The sequence below is a fragment of the Ceratosolen solmsi genome, unplaced genomic scaffold (genome assembly GCF_000503995.2).
Source record: "Ceratosolen solmsi marchali unplaced genomic scaffold, CerSol_1.0 scaffold6, whole genome shotgun sequence".
NCBI lineage: Eukaryota > Metazoa > Arthropoda > Insecta > Hymenoptera > Agaonidae > Ceratosolen > Ceratosolen solmsi.
The window spans coordinates 12,493,755-12,515,564 of NW_011948414.1; the positions used below are offsets into that span (position 1 = coordinate 12,493,755).

A 21,810-nucleotide genomic window follows, 5' to 3' on the forward strand; every position below is an offset into this window, starting at 1 on the left:
TGGTATAAGATCAGAGAGTGTAACGGCACGTCTGCTTATCATATAAATACTGAAGGAATGAGCTGATTTCTACTTATCCGGTTCAACGGACCAAAATGTTTAGAATTAGACAGTGTCCACTGTGAACACATCGTGATCCACAGAGAAAAGTGTGGATAAGTGGAAGGGGTAGCTTTATTTGGTATTGTTATTGCGTTTTATTTTACAACTACACTATATTGATTTTACGTTGACGATGAGTCACTGAGATCTTGCCGTTCCTCGGTTGGTGCCACGTGGTGTTAGCATACACTACATGTAGAGGTAGGAGATCGTAAATCTCCGGATCCTCTTGACGTGGGGCACTTGGTGGTGGATTTTACATGGAGAAGTGTGCGGTCGTAAATTTTTGGACACTTCTTCGTGTAGCTCCTCGTTGATGTCTTGTAGAGTGGAAGTGCGAAGAAATTGTCTCATACCTTGATGTGGCGTCGAGTGGTGTTTACTTACACTGACTCGTGGAAGAGAGCACTTGCTGAGAGTGCACCTTGGGACTGTGTGAAACGCTCCTTGTTGAGAATACGTTTTGGCATTGGCATTTGGTATAGGTTCCTGGTTTAATCCTAAACATCTTGGTCCTTCGACCCGGGTGAATGGAATTCGAAACAGTATTCGATTTAAAGGAAAATAAAGTCAACTAAGCTAGCTCCATCTAAGATACTTCAAAAAAAGCCAATGGTATATATAATTTTTCTTTTATTCTAAATTTTTATTTCAATTTTCATACAAAACAAACAAATCCTTAGGAGTTCCAAAGCTTATGCAACAAAGATAATGCCTATTGAAGACGCACTGATCCCATGAGATAAGCGGTGAGGGAGGAAAAAAAGGACTCATTTCACAAAGGTTCATTTGAATATATGATACACATTGATTTTATGATTTTCTTATGATTATAAATAATCATATAAATGTATCTATAATTATATGATTTATACTAAATTTATATTTTTATATTCAATATTATATATGTACGCCGTACGCAAATTTGATGAGAATATTTTAGAAATTGACAGGATTATCATAATAAAATTCAATCTAAGTCAAAATCTGTTTTCTTTTAGTGGTAATTCATTATTATATCCTTGCAATCAATACATTGTAATCTAAACATATAGTTTATGTAATAAATCATAAAGTTTATTGAAAGACACTTGAATTTTTATTAGTAATAACAGTAGGTTATGTAGTAGACACATTTATAAAATATTTTTCTGTTTTTGAAATTTCATATTAACAAGCAATATATTATCTTATTAAAAAAAAAGAACTATAATTTATATAATTAATACTCTAATAAAATAATTTAATTAACACTTTTATCGGTAATGAGGCATCTTCATTCTAATAAAAAATAATATTTGTATACACAGCTCCTGTATTAACTCTTTTTAATGTTTAGAATGGTGTAATATATATTAATATTACATAAGTTCTCAAAATATATAGATAGTAAAAATGCCATAGCTAAAATAAAATATTTGTTATATAAAAAAGGGCATTTTTCGTAAATATAAAAACATTATATAAAGTCTGTGAAGTCTGCATATAAATACATAAAAACTTTTTAAAATTCTATTTCGTTTTATTTATCAAGTCTTTAAAAATATAAACTGAATCCATTATAAAAAGTAGTAGTAAGATTTTCGTGAAACATGTAACCACTATACTACACCAGATTATTCCATTTTTTTAGCATTTTAAAATTTATAATTAATTAAAATATAATGATTACCTATTAAATCGTTATTTTGCCTATATGAAATTTAACTTCAATTCGAGTGAAAAACGTGACAGGCTTCCGAATTAAAGACGTTAAAAAGGAATACAGCGTCAACGAGTCACGAATAAATGTTTTCAGCAAACAAAAGCCTTATATTGGCTCGTAATTATTAAATATATAACTACTACATATAAATTGTTATTTAAGATAGTAAAAGATTCAGCTTTCTTGTTTCATTATAATTCAGGAAGTAAGAAGATTCCTCGGAATTAGTTCCAAAAAATCTGAAGATTATATGTTCTCGTTTTTAATAAATGTTGGTTTCAAAACCAAGTAAATTTTTTTTTTACAATGAATTTACTATATTTTTATGGGGAGGGGATAAAGAGGTTAAAATAAAAAAAAAAATTTTAACAATTCACGTGTATCAGGTAATTTTTGTTAAAATTTATTCAAACAATTGAAAAGTGAATACTCGTGTACATAGGACTATGAATTATTTAATGTAAAATTTACTTGATATCTAACAATTTAGCTTTCTTAATACCAAAAAATTTTGTGAACAAAATAATTATATCATACGGATATAAATAATTAAGAAGATAATTAAATTTGAATAATTAAGAAATAAAATTTAAATAAAATTTAAATATAATTGAATATATTGAAATTATTGAAACATTCTCTTCAATTTCTTAGAATAAAAAGATCATTAGTATAAGAATAAGTAAAATTGAATTTGCAAATAATTTCATTTACTAATCATGTTAATTACCAAATATTAAGTGGCGTAAATAAATATTTAAATAAACCAAATTACATTACTTATCGGTTTATTTCAAAGTAATAATTATTAATAACAACAGTTTTTTAATAGATTAAAAAGTACTAGTAATTTGTTACATATATACATTAAATTATATACATTAATTATATGCAATAAAAATATAATTACCACCATAATTTTGTGTAAATTTTTGTAAAAATAAAATGATACATAAAAATCTTAATTACCAATTCAATCATTTTACAATTGATTTTTTGACAAGTTGCCCAATTAAAGTTATGGGTTCGTTATCAATAAATGACATATTTTTTCGCATTACAAAATTATTATACAATAAAAATTCATATCTATATTATATTTATATAAGCAACAATAAAACACTGTAAAAAGCTATTGCATATTGATTTAGCATTAAACTATTATAAATAGTATAATGGGTACTATTGCCAATATTTTTACTCGTACATTTGTTCAAATATATACAATTTATGCATAGATCGGTGTGGCAAAATATTATAAATTAGTTATTATTGACAATAAAGAAACAGCTATTCTTGCAAATACAAAATTTCATCGTTTCTTTAATAGTGCTAGAAATTTTTTGCAATCATTAACTTTTAATATTACAATATATTTTAGATGTATTGCATATATATAGAATATGGCACTGCCACAACTTAGAATTTTGCTGCATTATGATTAATATTCAAATTCATTACGTTTATAAAAAATAATAGAAACCGGTTTTATCACATAAACTTTTGCAGTTTTATTTTGATCTTATATTTTATAAATTAAGTTTATTTAGAAAAATTTATATTAGCAATTATTTTATAAGCTATATACATTCATATTTCATTTCACACATCATTTCGTATATTTCACTTGCTAATAATTTTCTTAAAGAGTTTTATATTAAAAAGTATTTTCAGTAACAGTGGTAGTATTAAAAGCTTTTTTTTGATCCGAGTAAATATTAAGATACTTGAAAGTTGAAGTAATTTTTATTTTTTTTAACTTTAAACATTTTATACTGTACGTGTTATCATTTGTTACTCTATATTATTGATATTTTAGGATTTATAAAGCTTTTTATCCTTTAAATACATTTTGAAATATCTAACTTTTATTTATTGATTAATAAATATTGGTCAAATGTTTCTATTTTTCTGAAATTCAGAATCAAATAATTGATTGAACATCCTTATGTTCTTTTCTCATGCAAGAGTGCATTGTATCAAATTTGTCTGTATATTTAAAATTGTATTTAGAAATTAATTAGCTGAATTTCATTTTATTGATTTTTATCGTCATAAACTAGGATTTAATTTTTCGTAACCAAAAGAGAAATGGAACGAAAGAACTGCTTATACTATTAGTGTATCAATTAATCTATGATTTTATATCTGATGGAAATGATTGCATGTTTAACTATAGTCATATCGCCGATTGTTAAATTGAAGAGAAATTAGTAAGCGATAAGTTTATAAAATATATATAATAAAAGACATACATTTTATTTTATCATATATTTTATTAAAATGATATAATTAGTAAAATAGTATTTAAATTATTTGAATTAAATTTTGAGTCATGATACTCTATAACTCATAGGTCAACTTAAAATATTATGAATTTATTTTACATGATAATCATTATTAATTTTTAAATAATTTCTTAAGAAATTTATGTTCATTATACTAGCACTACGCTAATGTTAGAATTTGTTTAAATATTACAAATTTATTTATCAAAATTAATTTAAAAATAATATAATTATTACAAAAATAGGATAGCGATTTATTATACATAAAAATATTTCTATAATTTTATTATTTAATAAAAATGATATTCAAATACCAAAAGATTAAAAAAATATTTAAAAGTTAAAATTATTTTACTAATGATTACTTCAGTGATTTTTTTTTATTCTAAATATTGTTTACATTGTAATTAAATTCAAGTAACATTGCGTCCACCAATGTTCCTTTGTCGAGTTCTTGTATTGACGAAGATTTTTGTGGCAGTATCAATAAAGCATTTGCATTTCTGCAGCTAAGTAACTTACTACTACATTGACTACCAGTACTATATGCCTGCGGATAAATTTGATTATCTGTCCATCTAAGTATAACTCGTGCAAACTCCTGTCTTGAGTCCAATATGTATTTGGATGTTAACTGTTAATTAATTATTAAAATTAATAGTTCATATGAATGAATTTATCATTCTTTAAATTGTCAACAAAACAAAAATAATGGCGACGTAGCCATACAATCAATTTATTCTTATATAATGTAGAAATAACGGTATAAATTCTATTAAATATAAATGGATGATGTAAATCATAACACATAAGACTTTATTTTTTACTTTAAATATTTTAAAAATCTATCAGTATTCACCTGTATTGTGCAAATATACATATCAAATTTCCAAATCGACTTATAAAAACATTAATTACAAATGGTGGATTGGAACCATTAATAAATTATGGTGTAATAATGGTTAAACCACATTAAATAGTTTGAGTAATAAGTAATAAAATATTTAATATTGTTTTGTCTAAAAAAAATAAGCTGTTTTCTGAAGTTTTTCATTTTTAAAATTCCAAGAATAATTATTTTATTGTTGATATATTTAAAATAACTTATTAACTTCTTTAAGTGGTAAATGTTATTTGTGCGTGCGTGCGTGTGTGTACAGGGGCGACAGTAATGCAGAAATAAGTTATTTCATAAAATGGAATGGAAAAGACGTTGATAAACAATTTAATGTATAAAATTATATTTAAAAAATCTTATTAAATTAATATTTATAAATTTTCCAAAGTTATTATTGCTTAGTATTGCTTTCTGGAAGATTTAAATTGCTTTAGAAAGAATTTATAAGAATAAATTGTTGATAATAAAGAGACGTGTTTATAACATAAGAATTTTGAGGATAAATAAAATTTAAGATAGATTAAAATGTTAATTTTCAATTACCATAGCTTTTACTATAGTAAGCCGTTCATTGTTGTTCGTTAAATAATTCAATAATGGAAAGACGAATAAATTTACGGCTACCATCGCAGAAACAGGATTACCAGGTAGACACAACATATACTTCTTTTTTCCAAAATAATTACAAGTAGCATACGTTGTTGGCATTCCAGGTTTCAAATTAACACGACCTTCATCAAAATTAAATTGTTGTTTTTTAGTTTGATCCATAATATGATGTCTCATATTTGATTAAATATAAAAGATTAAAATATAAAAATAGTATTTAGAGATAATTTAAAAAAGTCACTTACTAAAAAAATCTAGAATAAATAGCTAAATAATGAGGTTATAGATAAAATATTGTCAATAATTTCAAAAACTACCTTTTTAAAAAAAATAAAGTAAAAATCCATTTATTAACAATTTGAATTGAATATATACGTTAATTTATTAAACGTATAATCATGTTTAAATAAAGTTTCAATTATTTTAAAGTCTTTATCAAGAATTAAATATTTTATTTTTAATTTAAATAACAATTTAAATAATATAAATAATTTTAAAAACAGAAAATATTTGAATGTTTAAACTGCATTAAAATTAAAAATCAGGTAGTTAATGTAAGTTATGATATAATTTTATTAATAAAAATTTTAAAAAATAATTTACTTACCAAAATGAATCGTTGCATTTAAAGCTTCTTTTAATACACGTTTTAATATATCTTTATCGCCCATTGAGACAGATCCCGTTGTAATAAGAACATCCACTTTTTTCAAAACTCTTCCAATTCTGTCCACCATTAATGATTCTCTATAATTTTCAATTTAAAAGTTAAAAAATAATATCAGATCTCTTTTTAAATTTAATGCTTACTCATCGGATACTATGCCAAAATCGATTGGATTAAACCCTTTTGCTTGTAACATCATTCTTAATGTAATTCTATTACTATCATAAATATAACCAGGGCGTAATATTTCACCAACGTCTTGCAATTCACTTCCAGTCGATAGAATTCCAATTTCTGGATTGGGTGTTACAAAAATTCTATTACATCCGCAAGAAGCTAATATTCCGATTTCTACAGCACCCATTTTTGTACCTGCCATTAAAACAGCACTGTTTCGTTTTATATCACTTCCAATTGATCTTGAAAAATTAAAGATTGTCAATCATAAAGCAAATTAATTCAATAATGCATATTAAATAATATTTTTTGATACATCAACAGCATGCATCTAAAAATGTTTGAATAATCAAAAATAAAATTATTTTATAAATAGTATGTAATAATGAACTATTTATCTTTATGATAATTTTTTAGAATCATTGTTTAAACATTTATTTCAATTATTTATAAATAATAAATCATGTATGTAATAAATGTCATTTGATAAATTAATTTTATCAATTAACAGTTTTCAAATTATGAAAAAGCTATAGTTCATACATTTTCAGAAACTTAAAAAACAAAATTATTGAAAATTGAAGATATTCATTCTTATAAATTAATTTAGATTTAATAATAAAATGTATATATATTAATTTTTTATAACATTAAAATTTTTAAACCCATAAAAAACAAAAACGAAAAATACCTAATATTTAATCCATCCGTCGGTTCAATAAGAATTTCTATTTCTTTTTCTTCTATATCATCAACCGCTGCTTGTAATAATTTTGTATCTTCAACTTGCACTATTGCTGTAGCATCTGAATGTTTAATTCATTTATTTAATATAAGTAAATTTGAATATAATATAATTATAAACACATACCATCTGGAACAACTGCACCAGTATTAATTCTAGCACAAGTACCAGGTAAGATTTTCACACTTCTTAACTAAACGTATAAAGTTAGATTTGTTGCATTTATGTTAAATTAAAAAATTCGTTTAATAAACTTATGTAATTAATTATTATCTATAAAAATATAAATTTTTTATGTTTTAAAGCATATTATAAGTAAAATGTAGATAAAACTTATTCAAATAATTTGTAGTATTTAAGACTTTTTAAATAAATACTTTGTTTCATAAAAATTCAAAAATAAAAATAAAAATAAAAATTCATAAAAAATTTAAAAAATACCTAAGTTTATAATGATCATATAGTAGTAAAAATATTAAAAAAGTATTATGAAAATTAAATTATTATTAAAATTTTCAAACATATTTATATATTTGAAATATTATGAATTATGAATCATACAATAAGGATGAAATAAATATCAATACTCAAATCTGTATCTAAATATAAAAATTTAAAAGAAAACTTTCAATTTAAAAATTTAAAAAATAAACTTTTATTTAAAATGTAGAATGTACACGTAAAAATGAAATGGGAAATAGAGATATTTATAATTTAAATTACATTTACATGTATGTTGATTAATATTTAATTAAAAAATTTGTTTTTTCATTTCATTTTATAAAACATACTTCAATGTTAACTTGCACCTTCAATTAAACATATATATTACACTTACATTATGACCTGCTACCAAACCACATATAACTGTACGTTTGCCTTTACCATCTTGAGCAATTACTGCATATCCATCTTTAATAGATGCATTAAACGATGGTACATCAATAGGAGAGTAAACTGTTTCTGCCAGTACTCTTCCAAAAGATGACCCTAAATCTATAGTTACAGAAGGTATTTGTTTCTCTACAGTATTTCTTAATATATCTTGGGATTCTTCTAAAGAAATTAGTGGAAAAGGTGATTTTCGATCTCGATGCGCAATTTTATATAAATTCAAGGGATTTTTTGAATTTTTGCATAAATAATTGTTATGTGTATCATCTTGATTGCTATGAGTCATTACTACACTTTTTTTATTATCTAAAATTAGATCAACAGCATGAGGTATAATATTAGCTATAGCATTAAAGCACTCTTTTACTGCTTTTGGTGATCCAGGTAAATTTATAATTAAAGTTTGATTACGAATACCACAAACAGCCCTAAAAAAATTATATAGTTAGTAATATTTAAATTCATTAATATATTTTAAAAATTTTACAATAAATGAATATTTATAAAAGTCATAAAAAGAAAATTTATTTTATGAAATTATAATTATAATTAACTGATAAGCAAACAATTTTATTAAGAAAAACCTTCAAAGCTATGAAAAAACTATAAATTATATTAGTAAATATAGCTTTATTAATACCTGGAACATGTTTTGTATAAAAAATTTTATGATATATTTCATTATAAATATATAAAAAATCTGAATTTATTATTATAAAATAATCTTAATTAAATAATCTCATGATTTAAATAAATAAATAAAAATGACTATTTTTTATTCTAATAATAAATCAAAATTCTCAATACAATGAAGAATTGAATAATTCGTATATTTCGATTATTTAGAGTTAATAAAGTTTTTATACAACTTAATTTGTAAAACTAGGTCACAAAGAATAAATTTTTAAATAGATTTTTAATTATTTAATACCTAGATAGAATTGCCATTGGAGTAATTTTTAAGCATTCAGAAATCATAGCATATACAATTCCTGGAGCTTCTTTTTGAATAATTTTTTTTGTAGCTTCCGGAGTAACATCATGACTTGAAAAACCAGTTCCTCCAGTCGTTAAAATAACATTAATTTTTTCTGTGTCAGACCACCTAGTTAATATTTCCTATAATGTATCAAAATTAAATAATTAATAGTCTGATATTAGTTTAATATTAGAGTAATTTAAACATTTTTAACATACCATTATAATAAATTCATTATCTGGGACAATATCACTACATTGTATTTGAAATTCTTGTACATTATCATTTTTAGATTCTTGATTATTAACTATGTTTTTTAATATTGAACCACTTACATCTTTTGCTTTATGTTTAAAACAAGAATCACTTACTAAAAATGAAAATCAGATTTAAAAAAAAAGGACATAACCTTGATTACCTTTTATCATTTATTTTGTATTATGCAAAAAATAACAATATATATCTTTATAACTACAATTAACTATAATCAATAATTATAATTTTAATTTTGGATTATTTTTTTAAAAATAAATAAATATGTATTTATTATCTTACTTGTTAAAATACCAACTGTAATCAAACACATTTTGTTGCAATATAACCCTGTTTAAAGTTATTCCTACTTTGCAGAAATGAAATACAATTTTAGTTTAACAATGAAACGTATTATTCTTTAAAATTATAATGATCAATATGCATTAATTATACAAACTAAAAATTTTAAACAATACTTCAATGAAGTAAGCAATGAAAGGTACAAAGAAAATATACAATAAATATTTAACATTAAAACTATTTATTACACAAAATTATTAAATCAGATAACATAAAACAAAATTGATAATTAAAAAAATTCACAGCATTTAGATATCAATGCCAAAATATTGTCCTCAGATTATTGCAATTAAATTAATAATCAACTAAACCACTGTAAAAATATAAATATTATATTATTTTATATATAATTCATATCACACTAATATATTTATAAATAAAACAAATTTATACCGATTATTCCTAGGGCTTGAATGGCGAGGTGGTGTGCGATATCGTTTTCGCAAATCTTGTCTGCTACTTTTATCTTTATCATCATTTCTTTTTTGACGAGTTCTATCTCTATCACAGTCACCTTCATAGTCATTTCTGTATTCTCGATCTCGTCTATCCTTACGTGTTGAACTACGTGAGCTTCTACTCGGACTTGGAGAGCGTGACTCTGATGAACGTGAATCCGAACTGTGACCTTCGTAACGATGCCTTCGTTCCCTTTGTCTATGAATTATGCACTTTTAACATTCGCCATAATTTTTTATATTTTTTTTATAATTAAATTAGAAAAATTAAAATATAAAATTACTAAGATTTAGTATTTAAAATTGATAGCATTATTTAAATTTATTCACAATTTGATTTGATTTTAAAGATTACTCATGCATATTTACTTTCTACGAAGTTTCAATGACATTTCTCGTATTTCATCCTCTCTATCTTGTCTTTGTTGCTCCATCTTTTCAATACGAGCCTGTTCAGCTTTTTTATCGGCTTTATCTAAAAAAAAAACATTAAAGAAGATAATATGTTGTATACAAAATAATTTAAATAATTTAATTTCATTTAAATATTTACTTACATTGCCTATTTAATAAAGTCTGCATTTTTTTTTTTAGTCGCTCTTGAGGTGTAATTTTTAAAGACTGAAAAATTAAAATCTTATGGATATTTAATAAATATAGACGAGACAGACTCATCTTTAAAAATGATTCATATATTTACAAAAATTTGCAATTCGATTAAGTATATATTGTAGTACATAAAAAGATGCACCAAAAGAAAGATGGAGAGTGAGCAGGTATTTTATTTTGCTTAATATAATGATAAATAGATCAATTAAAAATAAGAATAGGAAATCCGCATGCTGTTTTTGTGAATAAAAATATAAATAAATATATTTTTTATTTCTTTTATAAAAAAGGTTTTAAAGAGGAAAATTGTACGTTTTTTTGCATTGTGCATTAAATGACTAATAAAGCGTTACGGTTCTTACTGACTTTGTGTCCGCCACCAGAATTTGTACTTAACCCTGCTTTTGGCTTGTTCCTGTAAATATAATAAATATTTAATTAAATTATTGATATAATAAATAATTAAAATAATAGAAATAAAAAAATTACATGTTTGAATTAGTTGAAGTTTTTGATACAGACTGAAAATTTTTAGTTTCATTATCAGATAATTCTATTTCTAAACTTGATGACTTTCCTCGCCGACCATAATACCTAAAAAAATATGATTATTCAATTTTCAAGTAATAACAAATCTACATGTATCATTGAGAAAATTATCATTAATTTAATATATGCAATTAAACATTAATTGACGTAATATTTTTTTAATTAAATTCAAATTTAAATGATTTTACATTGTATCACAACATTTATTAACTATACATATGCATATAAAGTAATATTTTCTTTATTTTTAGGTTCACAACAATATTGATAATAAAATGATTATTTTATACATTTAAATTTCAAACATTTGAAAAGATTAAAATATTGTTTTGGTTTCATATATAATTTTCAATAATATCAGCTTCTATTATCAATAATATTAGTATACATAAATATATTTTATTTTCAAAATATTTGAAAAATAGTAAGCGAACTGAATTTTTCTGATATTACATAGGTTTTAAATAATTTTTAACATTTTAATATATACTTTTACAATTTATAAGTATTTCAATGGAAAATAATTTCTGTAAAATTATTGATAACAAATTACCTCGATACAGTAGGCTTATTTTCTATGCTTTTGGAACGTTTACTATTTGATCTACTTCTAGATCTGGACGATTTTGATCTACTATGACTTTTACTTCTTGATCTCGATCTTGATCTCGTTCTAGATCTAGTCATGGATTTTGTCTTAGATCTCGATCTTGATTCAGATTTTGATCTTGACTTTGTAGTCATTGATCTTGATCTTGATCTCGATCTTGATTCAGTTTTGGTTCTTGATTTAGACCTAGACTTGGATTCTGAAAATCGTTGCTTTTTCAATTCATCCTTTGATTTTGACCTTGAAAATGATCTTGAGTATCTGCTACTCTCACTACTACTTGTAGATGATCTACTAGAGCTTAACGATGATCTTTTAGAATACGAATGAGAGCGTGATCTTATTCGTGATCTTGATCTTGATCTTGAAATTGATCTTGTTTGTGAAAAAGATCGGGATCTGCTATCTGTTCGTGATCTACTTCGACCACGAGACCTTGATCTAGAAAACGAGCGAGACCAGCGAGTATGATTCCACGTTTTGGACCTTCCATATTTTCTGTTTCTTGAATTTCTACGTGATCTATAAAATACAAATTTAAAATCAAATATAATTCATAAAAAAAAATGAAACCAATAATAATTAAGTTTAAATGGTGTAGCATCTTTTCATTTTTATATTGCAATATATATTGACAAATATACAATTAAATAATCAACTAAAATATGTAAATAATAACTTTTAATATTTATAGACATACTTAATAATTAATATAGTTTTAATGTATATAAAAACTATTTTTATTGAACTAAATTATAGAAATTATAATTTCTATTTTTAAAACTGCAGGTTGTTTTATTTTATAATCTAATAATTATAAATATAATTTATTAATTATTTTAATTTAACAATAAACATGTCTTTCTTTAATTTTTAAATATTAAATAATAAATATTTGATTTTATCAATGCAGTATAGAAACAATGAAAAAGGTATACATTTGTTCAATAAAAAAAATTTTAACATATATTTTAAATACATTAATATATTTTTAATAAAGTGCAATAAGAATATTTATATTTTAGTAATTACCTAGAATATGAGGGGCTAAATCTTCTTGAGTCATTTTTTCGATATGGTTTATTTTTGGAACATGAATTACTTCGTGATCTAGACTTCACCAGTTTTTTATTTGATAATTTATCATTTGAAATGGGACTATCTGGTTTTCTTTTCTTTAAATTTATAAAATTACTTTTTTTTGAATTTATTACTTGAGAAGAGCTACCTTGAATTGCATCTTCTTCACCACCAAAACTAGTAATATATGTAATTTGTCCTGCATTGGCAGGTGATGCTGAGCGAGAATGAGATTTGGAAGATGATTTTCTATATGGATTATATTCTGGGCTTTCTCTAGCAGCATAACTGTAAGATCATATTTAAATATAAATAATATATATAATAAAAGCTGAATCCTTGAATAATTTAATTAACAATTATGATTAATAAGTAACAGTCTACAGTCACATTATTCATTTTGGTACAGATATGAACACTATATGAAAAAATAATTGTATTTTATTAATATTTTTTAAATTTAATACATTATACTATAAAATTAAGAAATAATCTTCAACTACATTGCTTCCATAACAACCCAATGTTTTAAGGAGTCAAAAGCCAAATGAATTTTTCATTAAATTGTTTCCCTCTAATAAAAAATATTTAAAAAACAATAATTACATGATTGTTTGGAACAAAAAGAAATAAAATAAGTAAAAATTACTTGTATTTCTACAAAATAATTTTAAAGCCAGAATTAAACACATTTTTAAAAATTTATTAATTTAATGAAATTAATAACCATTTATTGAAATTTTATATTGCTTAATTGGTATAAAACTAGTAATTTTGAAACAAATGCATAAACAATTTCAATAAGACTCAGAGCACACATATATTTTTCTTATATTTATTCATATATGTATATAAATTAAAAACACTGTTTCTCAATACATTTGATATTATGCTATATTTTATCAGGCTTTATGCATTTTAATTAAAAAAATTGATTTTTTAAAAATTCTTGTGATACTTTCCCTCAAATATATTCATGTAAGTACAAATATATTCATATTTGTTGTATTTATATATTACAATCATAATTAATTTTTATATTACATACCTTGGAGGACTCATTATTCGACCAATCATCTTTTTTTCTCTAAATGCACGTCTCTCTCTTCTCGATCTTCGACCCTATGTAATAGTTATTATTTTCTTTTGTATTGCTTTGGATATTTGCTAATTAATAGAATAATACCTACAGAATACATTGCCTTTTCTTCCTCTTGTTTTCTTGCTTGACGTAATGTTTCAGCTTCTTCAAAATCTTGAGTTAAGAAACTGAAATAATCAGCACCTAAAAGTCCATACTTTTGAGCCACTAAATTCATTTCATGAGCTTGTGAAGGCTCAATTTGAGATACATCTACACAAATATCTAAATCAATATCACTGTCTTCATCTTCTTTTTCCTCTGATAAATTAGGATCTATTGTTTTTGAAATTTCTGATATTGCTTCTTCTGTTTCATAATTATAGCCAATTGCTGCAGTATTACTTGATTTTTTTTTATCTTTTGCAAATTCTAATTTAGTTGACGATCCAAATTGCTCTTCAAGATGGATTTGATGAAGAAATTTTTCTTCAGTTACTAAAAAATTAATGTAATAAATCTTTATGTTTTGTGTTAATGTTTTATTGATACCATGACATTATGTTTCTATTACATTTATAATTGGTAATAACTTGTGTTTTTTTAATAACGTATGTTATATTTACTATGTTGCATATAAAATTGACAATTTTAAATACAATATTCAAAACATTGTTTAATAATTTTATGCTAACTATGCTATTTTAAATTTTAATCCATTATAAATATAAATACCTGTCAGGAATTCATTTTGGACAATTATACGATATCTTTCATAATTAATATGTCTATCTTCGCTAGTTAATGGAATATCAATGTCATTTGTATTAGTAGCTTCTGGAATCCAATCAAGATGTGCTCTAACATCAAATCGATCGATTAAGTTATCTTTATTTCCTTGCCAAGGCATCCTTTATAAAAATATAATTTTTATAAAAAGAATATCAAAAAATTGAAGAAATAATTATAAATATTAAATTCTATAAACTTGCATATTTGCAGGGCTATCACCAGCAGCTGCAATTACAGGATCTAAATGAACCTTACATGGTCTTCCATGTAATTGAAGAAATTGAGTAGGATCTGATTTCTACATAAAAATTATGTTTTTCTTATTAAATGGTATGACTATTTAATTTAAAGTATTTACATATACATAAGTAAATTTAAGAAAAACCTTATAAAAATAAAATATTTAATCAATTTTATTAAATTATTAATTTAATATATAACAAATTAAAATAAAAGTAATGCTACAATTAATATAATTTATAAATTTGTATTTTAGTATATATAATAAAACTATTTAATACACTTTAGATTTAATGTTATTTTATAATTAAATTACATTGCTTGAAAATGTATCTCAAAGTTTCATAAATTTAATTTCATTTACTTAAATCAAATACCATTTTGTGTACTATTTTTTTATATGCATAAATTTTTCTATCCACTATTGTTCTACTATGAGTATTTTACTAAAGATTAATTTAAACTTTAATGTACAAAATGCAAATTATAAAGCATAACAAAGACAAATTATTAAATTCAAATGTTAATAGTTTAGTTTAAAGACAAATACAATACTTCATCAACCACTCCCAAAAAGTATTTAAAAATAAAGATAAAACAAAATTCGCACGCAAGATAAAACTTACAATTTTTTCGTAGTAGTCTCTTCGCCGTTCAGCACGTCGTCGATAATCAACCAACATTCCACGAATTTTTTTCTCTTGCTTTCGTGCCTCATGCCACATTCTACCCCCAGTCTTTTTCACGGAGAAACTCATTTTGCATCGATCAAAATAAAATAACACTTTTACCTTCAATTTCTGTAGATGAAAGAAGTACTATCGATTTATACTGTACTAAAATAATAAAATCCTTATACGATATATAATTATACTGCAAAAATTAACATTTGCCATATCATTTTTCGGAGTTACGCTACAAATTGTAGCAGGATCACTTTTGGGTGATCGGAGACTAGTATGAAGGTGTATGACCCATGGATTTAATAAATTATGGCAATTAAATATGAGTAAAGTGTATTCCTATATTCTGTCATATTACGGTTATATAACAGTAAAAGGCTCCTGTCATTTTCTATTATAGCAAAATCAAATAATTCCCCAACTATTTCGTATTCTAACTTCGAGTTGCATTATTATCAAACGTAAAATGTCGCATTCGTGAGTAACCCACGTTCAGGAGATTTATTAAAATATTATCGCGCGAAATTTCAAATATATTTATATAAAAATGTTAAAAATGTATTAATAAGGCAATATATGACTAGAGTACTTATATTATGAAAAAATTTACTTTATTATGCTAAAATATAATAAAAATAAATAATATCAAAATATGTAAACTTTGCAAAAATGCAAATTGTTAACAATGAGTTACCAATTACTGAAATAATTAAAAAAAGTTCAAGACAGTATTATCCATATATGTCACTTTATTTTATGTAAATTACGTTTCATAAGTGTATTGTCATACTTGTATTGTACTATTAAATAATAATACATAATACATTTGAATATATTATTTTTAATATATAATTTATTTTAATAAAGTTTTATTTTATCCTACTTATAATCAATCTTATATTTTTTTATCAAGCCTACCCTTATAACTTTTCTTTTCAGTAAAAATAATATTTTATTATTTAGATGTGCTGAATGGATGAATTAAAAATTCATATCGCGGTACATAATATAAATCGCTTGTAATACTTACATAAACAATTTTTTCATGTTAATAAAAATATACCAATAATTAACTTGTAATGCATATGTTAAATATAGTACCCAATTTTTGCATGACTTATCATCAAAAAACAAATAAGAGGTAAATCTTTATATAAAACATCTCATCAGAGTGATTTAGAAGTAATACATTTTTAATCTTAATATTTTTTGCTAGAATGTTGACAAACAAAGAAATGTTTAAACATAAATCAGCTGTATAAATCTCTTACAATTTGTATATTCATTTCACTTTTCAAATATTTTGTTACCATTAAATAATTTTTTTTAATTTTATTATATTTGCTTTGTTTTAAAATATTCTAATTTAATTATGCATATATAAAATAATACATATTTTTCTTTAAATTTGAAACAGTAACATTTTTTAATAAACATATTCAGCTTCGTCAATATGATATCAATAAACAGTCTGAATCTTTTATAAATTTATAATTTTAATGTATAAAATATAACTTCTATGTAATTTGTCAATTTTCTATCTTATTATAAAGATTCAATTTTTTTTTATTAATGATATAAATTTTAAAAAATTTAATTGAATAGGTTCGTTAATCTAAAGTTGATAATTATGTATTGTATGTGTACATCTTATTTACAAACAAACATTAATAAAACTGAAATTATTTTATCAAATATAATTTATATATGCAAATTTTCAATTTAACAAAGAATTTTGATTTTTATAGTTTAGAATAAATGTATATATATATTTTTATTTGTACATTTGAAATTTAATAAATTAAATTTTAATTCAATAATAAAATGTAAAAATATGTATTTGAATGAATGTAAAGATTAAATACACTAAAAACATTATACTAAAATAAAAACAATATAATAAAAACATATTAAAAATTAAATAAGCATCAATAGATATAGTAGAGAATAATTTTTTTTGTATTTTTTTTAATTTATTCATAGCATCTTTAAGCATTTTATATAATTGTTTGAATTACTTTTTTAAATTTCAAAAAATTATTATTGTCTTTAAAATTTAATTTGTTCTACGATATGAGAATAGCCTTATTTAATAAAAATTAATTAGTTTGTTGAATATGAATCACTTTTTTTATTCATTTATTAATAATTCTTCTATTGATTCTTCTGAATATTAATTCTTCTAATGATTTAGTAATAATTATTTTATTCGTATACATATTATATAATTATCTATTAATTTTTTTTTTATTTTAAATTGAAATAATTTAATTAGTAATTATATTATTTATTAGAATAGAATCATATTTTATATTATACATCTACTATTTTTATAGTAAATAGTACACTTTCATAAATTCTATATTTTCTTCTTAAGATAAACTATATATGCGGCAAAATAGTAATCGAGCAAATGAGTTAATTTTTCTAACAAAAATCTATATTTATATCTATTTTAATAATTAATTATTAACATTTTTTTTATTTTTGCAATTAAATATTTTATGTTTATATTTGTTACATTTAGGAGGGAATAAAAATATAAAAATAAAATACGTAATAATGTTCTCAATGAGCCCGCTATTTTATTTTAATTTTAATATAACCTAGTCGCATACAAAATTCTGTACTGAGAAAATAGTCATTTTTACAGTGAATTTAATATTACAATTATATAGATGTTTAGTTATTAAAGTTCATCGAGTTTTAAATATTTACTTGTAATATTTTAAATAGTTATTGTTGTAAGCTAACTAGAACAATTAAGCAATGGATGAATCAAGTTTGTTAGATTTACTCCCTTTATATTATTCAAGATTATTTCCTTACATTGATTATTATCGATGGTTAAGTTGTGGCGAAGGTAATTCCTTGTGTTTTATTATAATAAACATAATTTTTATAATAACTATATGCATATAAATTACTTATTTTTAGCAAATACTTTTGCTCGTAGAGAATTTTCATTTACTTTACGGGATGATATATATATTCGATTTCAATCATTTAGAAAAATTAATGATTTCAAAAATGAAATAAAAAGGCTTTGTCCATACAAAATAGATATTGGAGCTGTATATAATGTTGAGTATGTATTTTATTATTTTTATTATAACATAATGTTATGTCAAATAAACAGTTAAATTAATATAATTATACTTAGACCATCTAACAAAAAGCGAGAAGTAAAATTTGAACCTATCCAAAAGGAATTTGTAATAGATATTGACATGACTGATTACGATGAAATAAGAGTATGTTGTTCTGGAGCAGATATTTGTATCAAATGTTGGAAATATATGGCATTAGCTGTTAAAATATTAGATATAGCTTTGAGAAGTATTTTTTTTAATGATTATAGTTTATAAGTTTTTAAAATAATGTTATTAAAAACAGTCTATTTTATTATAGATGATTTTGGATTTGATCATATCTTGTGGGTATTTTCTGGAAGAAGAGGTGTACATTGTTGGGTATGTGACAAAAAAGCTCGCTTTTTAACACAAAATTGTAGAAAAGGTATAGCAAATTATTTGCAATTAATAACTGGTGGAGATTGTACAAAAAAAAAAGTAAAAATAAGGAAAATGCATCATTCCATTAAGTAAATTTTCAAAAGTAATTTTATTTTTATATAAATATACATTTTATTTTTATAGCTGTAAAATATTAATTTGTAGAAGAGCATTAAGCATCATTGAACCAGTATTTATCAAAATATGTATTGAAGAACAAAATATGCTAGGCACAAAAGATAATGTAACAAAATTTCTAGGGATTATTACAGAAGATGAAATGCGAAATGAAGTGAAAGATGTACTTAATAAACATTTGACAAGTATAACAAAATGGGAAGCTTTTGTAAGCTTTTTTAAAGATCAAATTCAATCAGTAAGTATTATTTTAATTTTTTTTCAGAATTTATATTCCAAATAACTATTATAGGATTTATCATAGGGCTCAAAGAAATGGTGTAAAATGAGGTACCTTATTGAAGAAATAATGATTCAATATGCATATCCAAGATTAGACATAAATGTGACTAAAGGTTTGAACCATTTGTTGAAATCTCCTTTTTGTATTCATCCTAAAACTGGCAAGGTTTGCATACCTATAAATCCAAAATTAGTTGATCAATTTGATCCACATAATGTACCAACTATCATGACTTTAATTAATGAAATCAATACATTTGACACAAAAGAAATAACTGAACAAGGAGAATCAACTGATAATTTAAAGAGAATCAAAGATTATAAAAAAACCAGTTTGAATAAGCCTTACTATATATTTCAAGAATTTTTAAGAAGTCTTGAAAATTCGCAAAAAGGAGAAAAAATTAAGCAAAGTGGTATGGTATTTATACAAGTAAATAAAATAAATTGCTATACATCAAAGTTTTAATTTTTTTTATATTACAGATATGAAAATGGAATTTTAAAAATACTCAATTTATTTGAGTATATTTAAGTAAATTTTATAATAATACTTTGTGTTAGTTTTTTAAGAATTTGTATAGAGTGTAGTTGAATTCAATTTCTACAAATTTTAAACATAAAATTACATTTATAGATAACCCATTATTTAATTACAATTATAATTTAGTTAATAAGTACTTTTTTTTGTTTGTGATTAATAAATGAAAATAATATTATTTGTATAATTTATTTCATTAATTTATATTATAATTAAATTAATTTTATATAATATTTATATTTTTCGCCTTAATAAATACTAAATTATTCACATAATAATTTTTTATGAATATATAATATAAAAATCATTTTTAAAGTATTAAAAGAATATAGTATTAATAAAATTAAATAATTTGGATATCAAAATTAATTGAAATATGTTAAGTAATCGTTTATTATCTCATGTATTGTCTTTGAAACTGCAAATGTACTGTATTTGTAATTTACATTATTTATAAAAAAAATTCAGTTTTTTACAAAAACTAATTATCGAATAATTTTAAATATTTGATAAGTTGCTTGCATCTCTTATTTGTTAGTTCACTTGCATGTATATATTATAACTGATATTTGTTTTTAACCATAAACGTGTCAGAATTAATGTGGACAATTAAATATCATTGTATTGAGCTATCTATTAAATACTTTATTAAATTTTTAATTAGAATTTTGGATCAGATATTGTTTATTCAAAAATTTGTTCTCCATATTATAAAATAACATTGACGATCTTAATTGCTGATTTTTATTTTATTTTGTTTAAATAATTTGTTATATATTATGTAGTTTTTGGTACTTTATCTCTAATGGTGTGAAGTTTCCTTTCCCAAGAAAGACATACCTTTCCAAAATAAGTTACTTCCAGATATATAGGTGTGTAATCAATGCCTCTTGTTAAATATAAATTGTATATATTACATGCTTCTTTGTTCATATATTTTCTTTTTTTTAATTAATATTCCGACCTATATTTTTATTGTTGCATAAATTCTTTCTAAAGATTTATTTGATTAGAAGGATATAAAAGTCACTATTATATATTTCATTTTTAAACGCTTAAAATATTTTCATCACTTCCAATTACAATTACAATTCTCACGTCTAATTTTTTATTATTCATCGTGGTATATAGTTAATATAAACATATAATAATTTCATGTAGTTTTATAAGTATTAAAATATACTTGTTTAGCAAATTGAGAATCTCGAGTAATCTGTTTTAAAATGATTATTTTTTATGCGATATTTTAGTTATTAATATTAATTTTTTTTCTTAAAGATTATTCTCTTATAATTTCAATTACTGATTTTATTTCATACTTTGGTGGTTTAGATGTCAAAATTTATTTGTGAGTTTGCTGATACTGAGTAGACTGCTAAGTTCCTCTACTACCGTGATATCATACAATTATGAAAGTTCCGTTAATTTCAGAGACAGCTTCAGTACCTTCACGAGTTTTAGTAAAGAGTATATTGCTGACCAATAAATAGATAAAATCCTCAAAAATATTAGACCCAAAATAAATATTTTCAAGAATAACCAAAGTAACATAC

At 22.8% G+C, this 21,810-nt stretch overlaps 3 protein-coding genes across 3 annotated transcripts; 1 reads left to right on the plus strand and 2 right to left on the minus strand.

Annotated features, from left to right (window-relative positions):
• Positions 1-4,455: 4,455 nt before the first annotated feature.
• On the minus strand, positions 4,456-9,681 carry cin (Molybdenum cofactor synthesis protein cinnamon). Its single transcript, XM_011507032.1, has 10 exons — positions 9,620-9,681; positions 9,283-9,434; positions 9,017-9,204; positions 8,030-8,513; positions 7,318-7,384; positions 7,138-7,252; positions 6,413-6,688; positions 6,210-6,349; positions 5,537-5,724; positions 4,456-4,729 (listed from the first exon to the last, which is right to left on the minus strand). Exons 1-10 carry the CDS (start codon positions 9,648-9,650, stop codon positions 4,481-4,483), a joined length of 1,890 nt encoding a protein of 629 aa, XP_011505334.1. The 5' UTR covers positions 9,651-9,681; the 3' UTR covers positions 4,456-4,480.
• A 366-nt stretch (positions 9,682-10,047) lies between these two features.
• LOC105368117 (CLK4-associating serine/arginine rich protein) lies at positions 10,048-16,217 on the minus strand (the record flags this gene model as incomplete). Its single annotated transcript, XM_011507033.1, has 12 exons — positions 15,725-16,217; positions 15,059-15,156; positions 14,802-14,977; positions 14,176-14,564; positions 14,034-14,107; positions 12,938-13,273; positions 11,849-12,427; positions 11,236-11,340; positions 11,113-11,161; positions 10,695-10,758; positions 10,507-10,612; positions 10,048-10,336 (listed from the first exon to the last, which is right to left on the minus strand). Coding segments are annotated over exons 1-12 (2,397 nt in total), but the record flags the coding sequence as incomplete, so codon positions are not given.
• A 2,201-nt stretch (positions 16,218-18,418) lies between these two features.
• On the plus strand, positions 18,419-21,718 carry DNApol-alpha50 (DNA primase small subunit). The gene is made up of 7 exons (XM_011507461.1): positions 18,419-18,644; positions 18,719-18,869; positions 18,945-19,120; positions 19,193-19,385; positions 19,462-19,672; positions 19,739-20,149; positions 21,689-21,718. Exons 1-7 carry the CDS (start codon positions 18,551-18,553, stop codon positions 21,716-21,718), a joined length of 1,266 nt encoding a protein of 421 aa, XP_011505763.1. The 5' UTR covers positions 18,419-18,550.
• Positions 21,719-21,810: the final 92 nt, after the last annotated feature.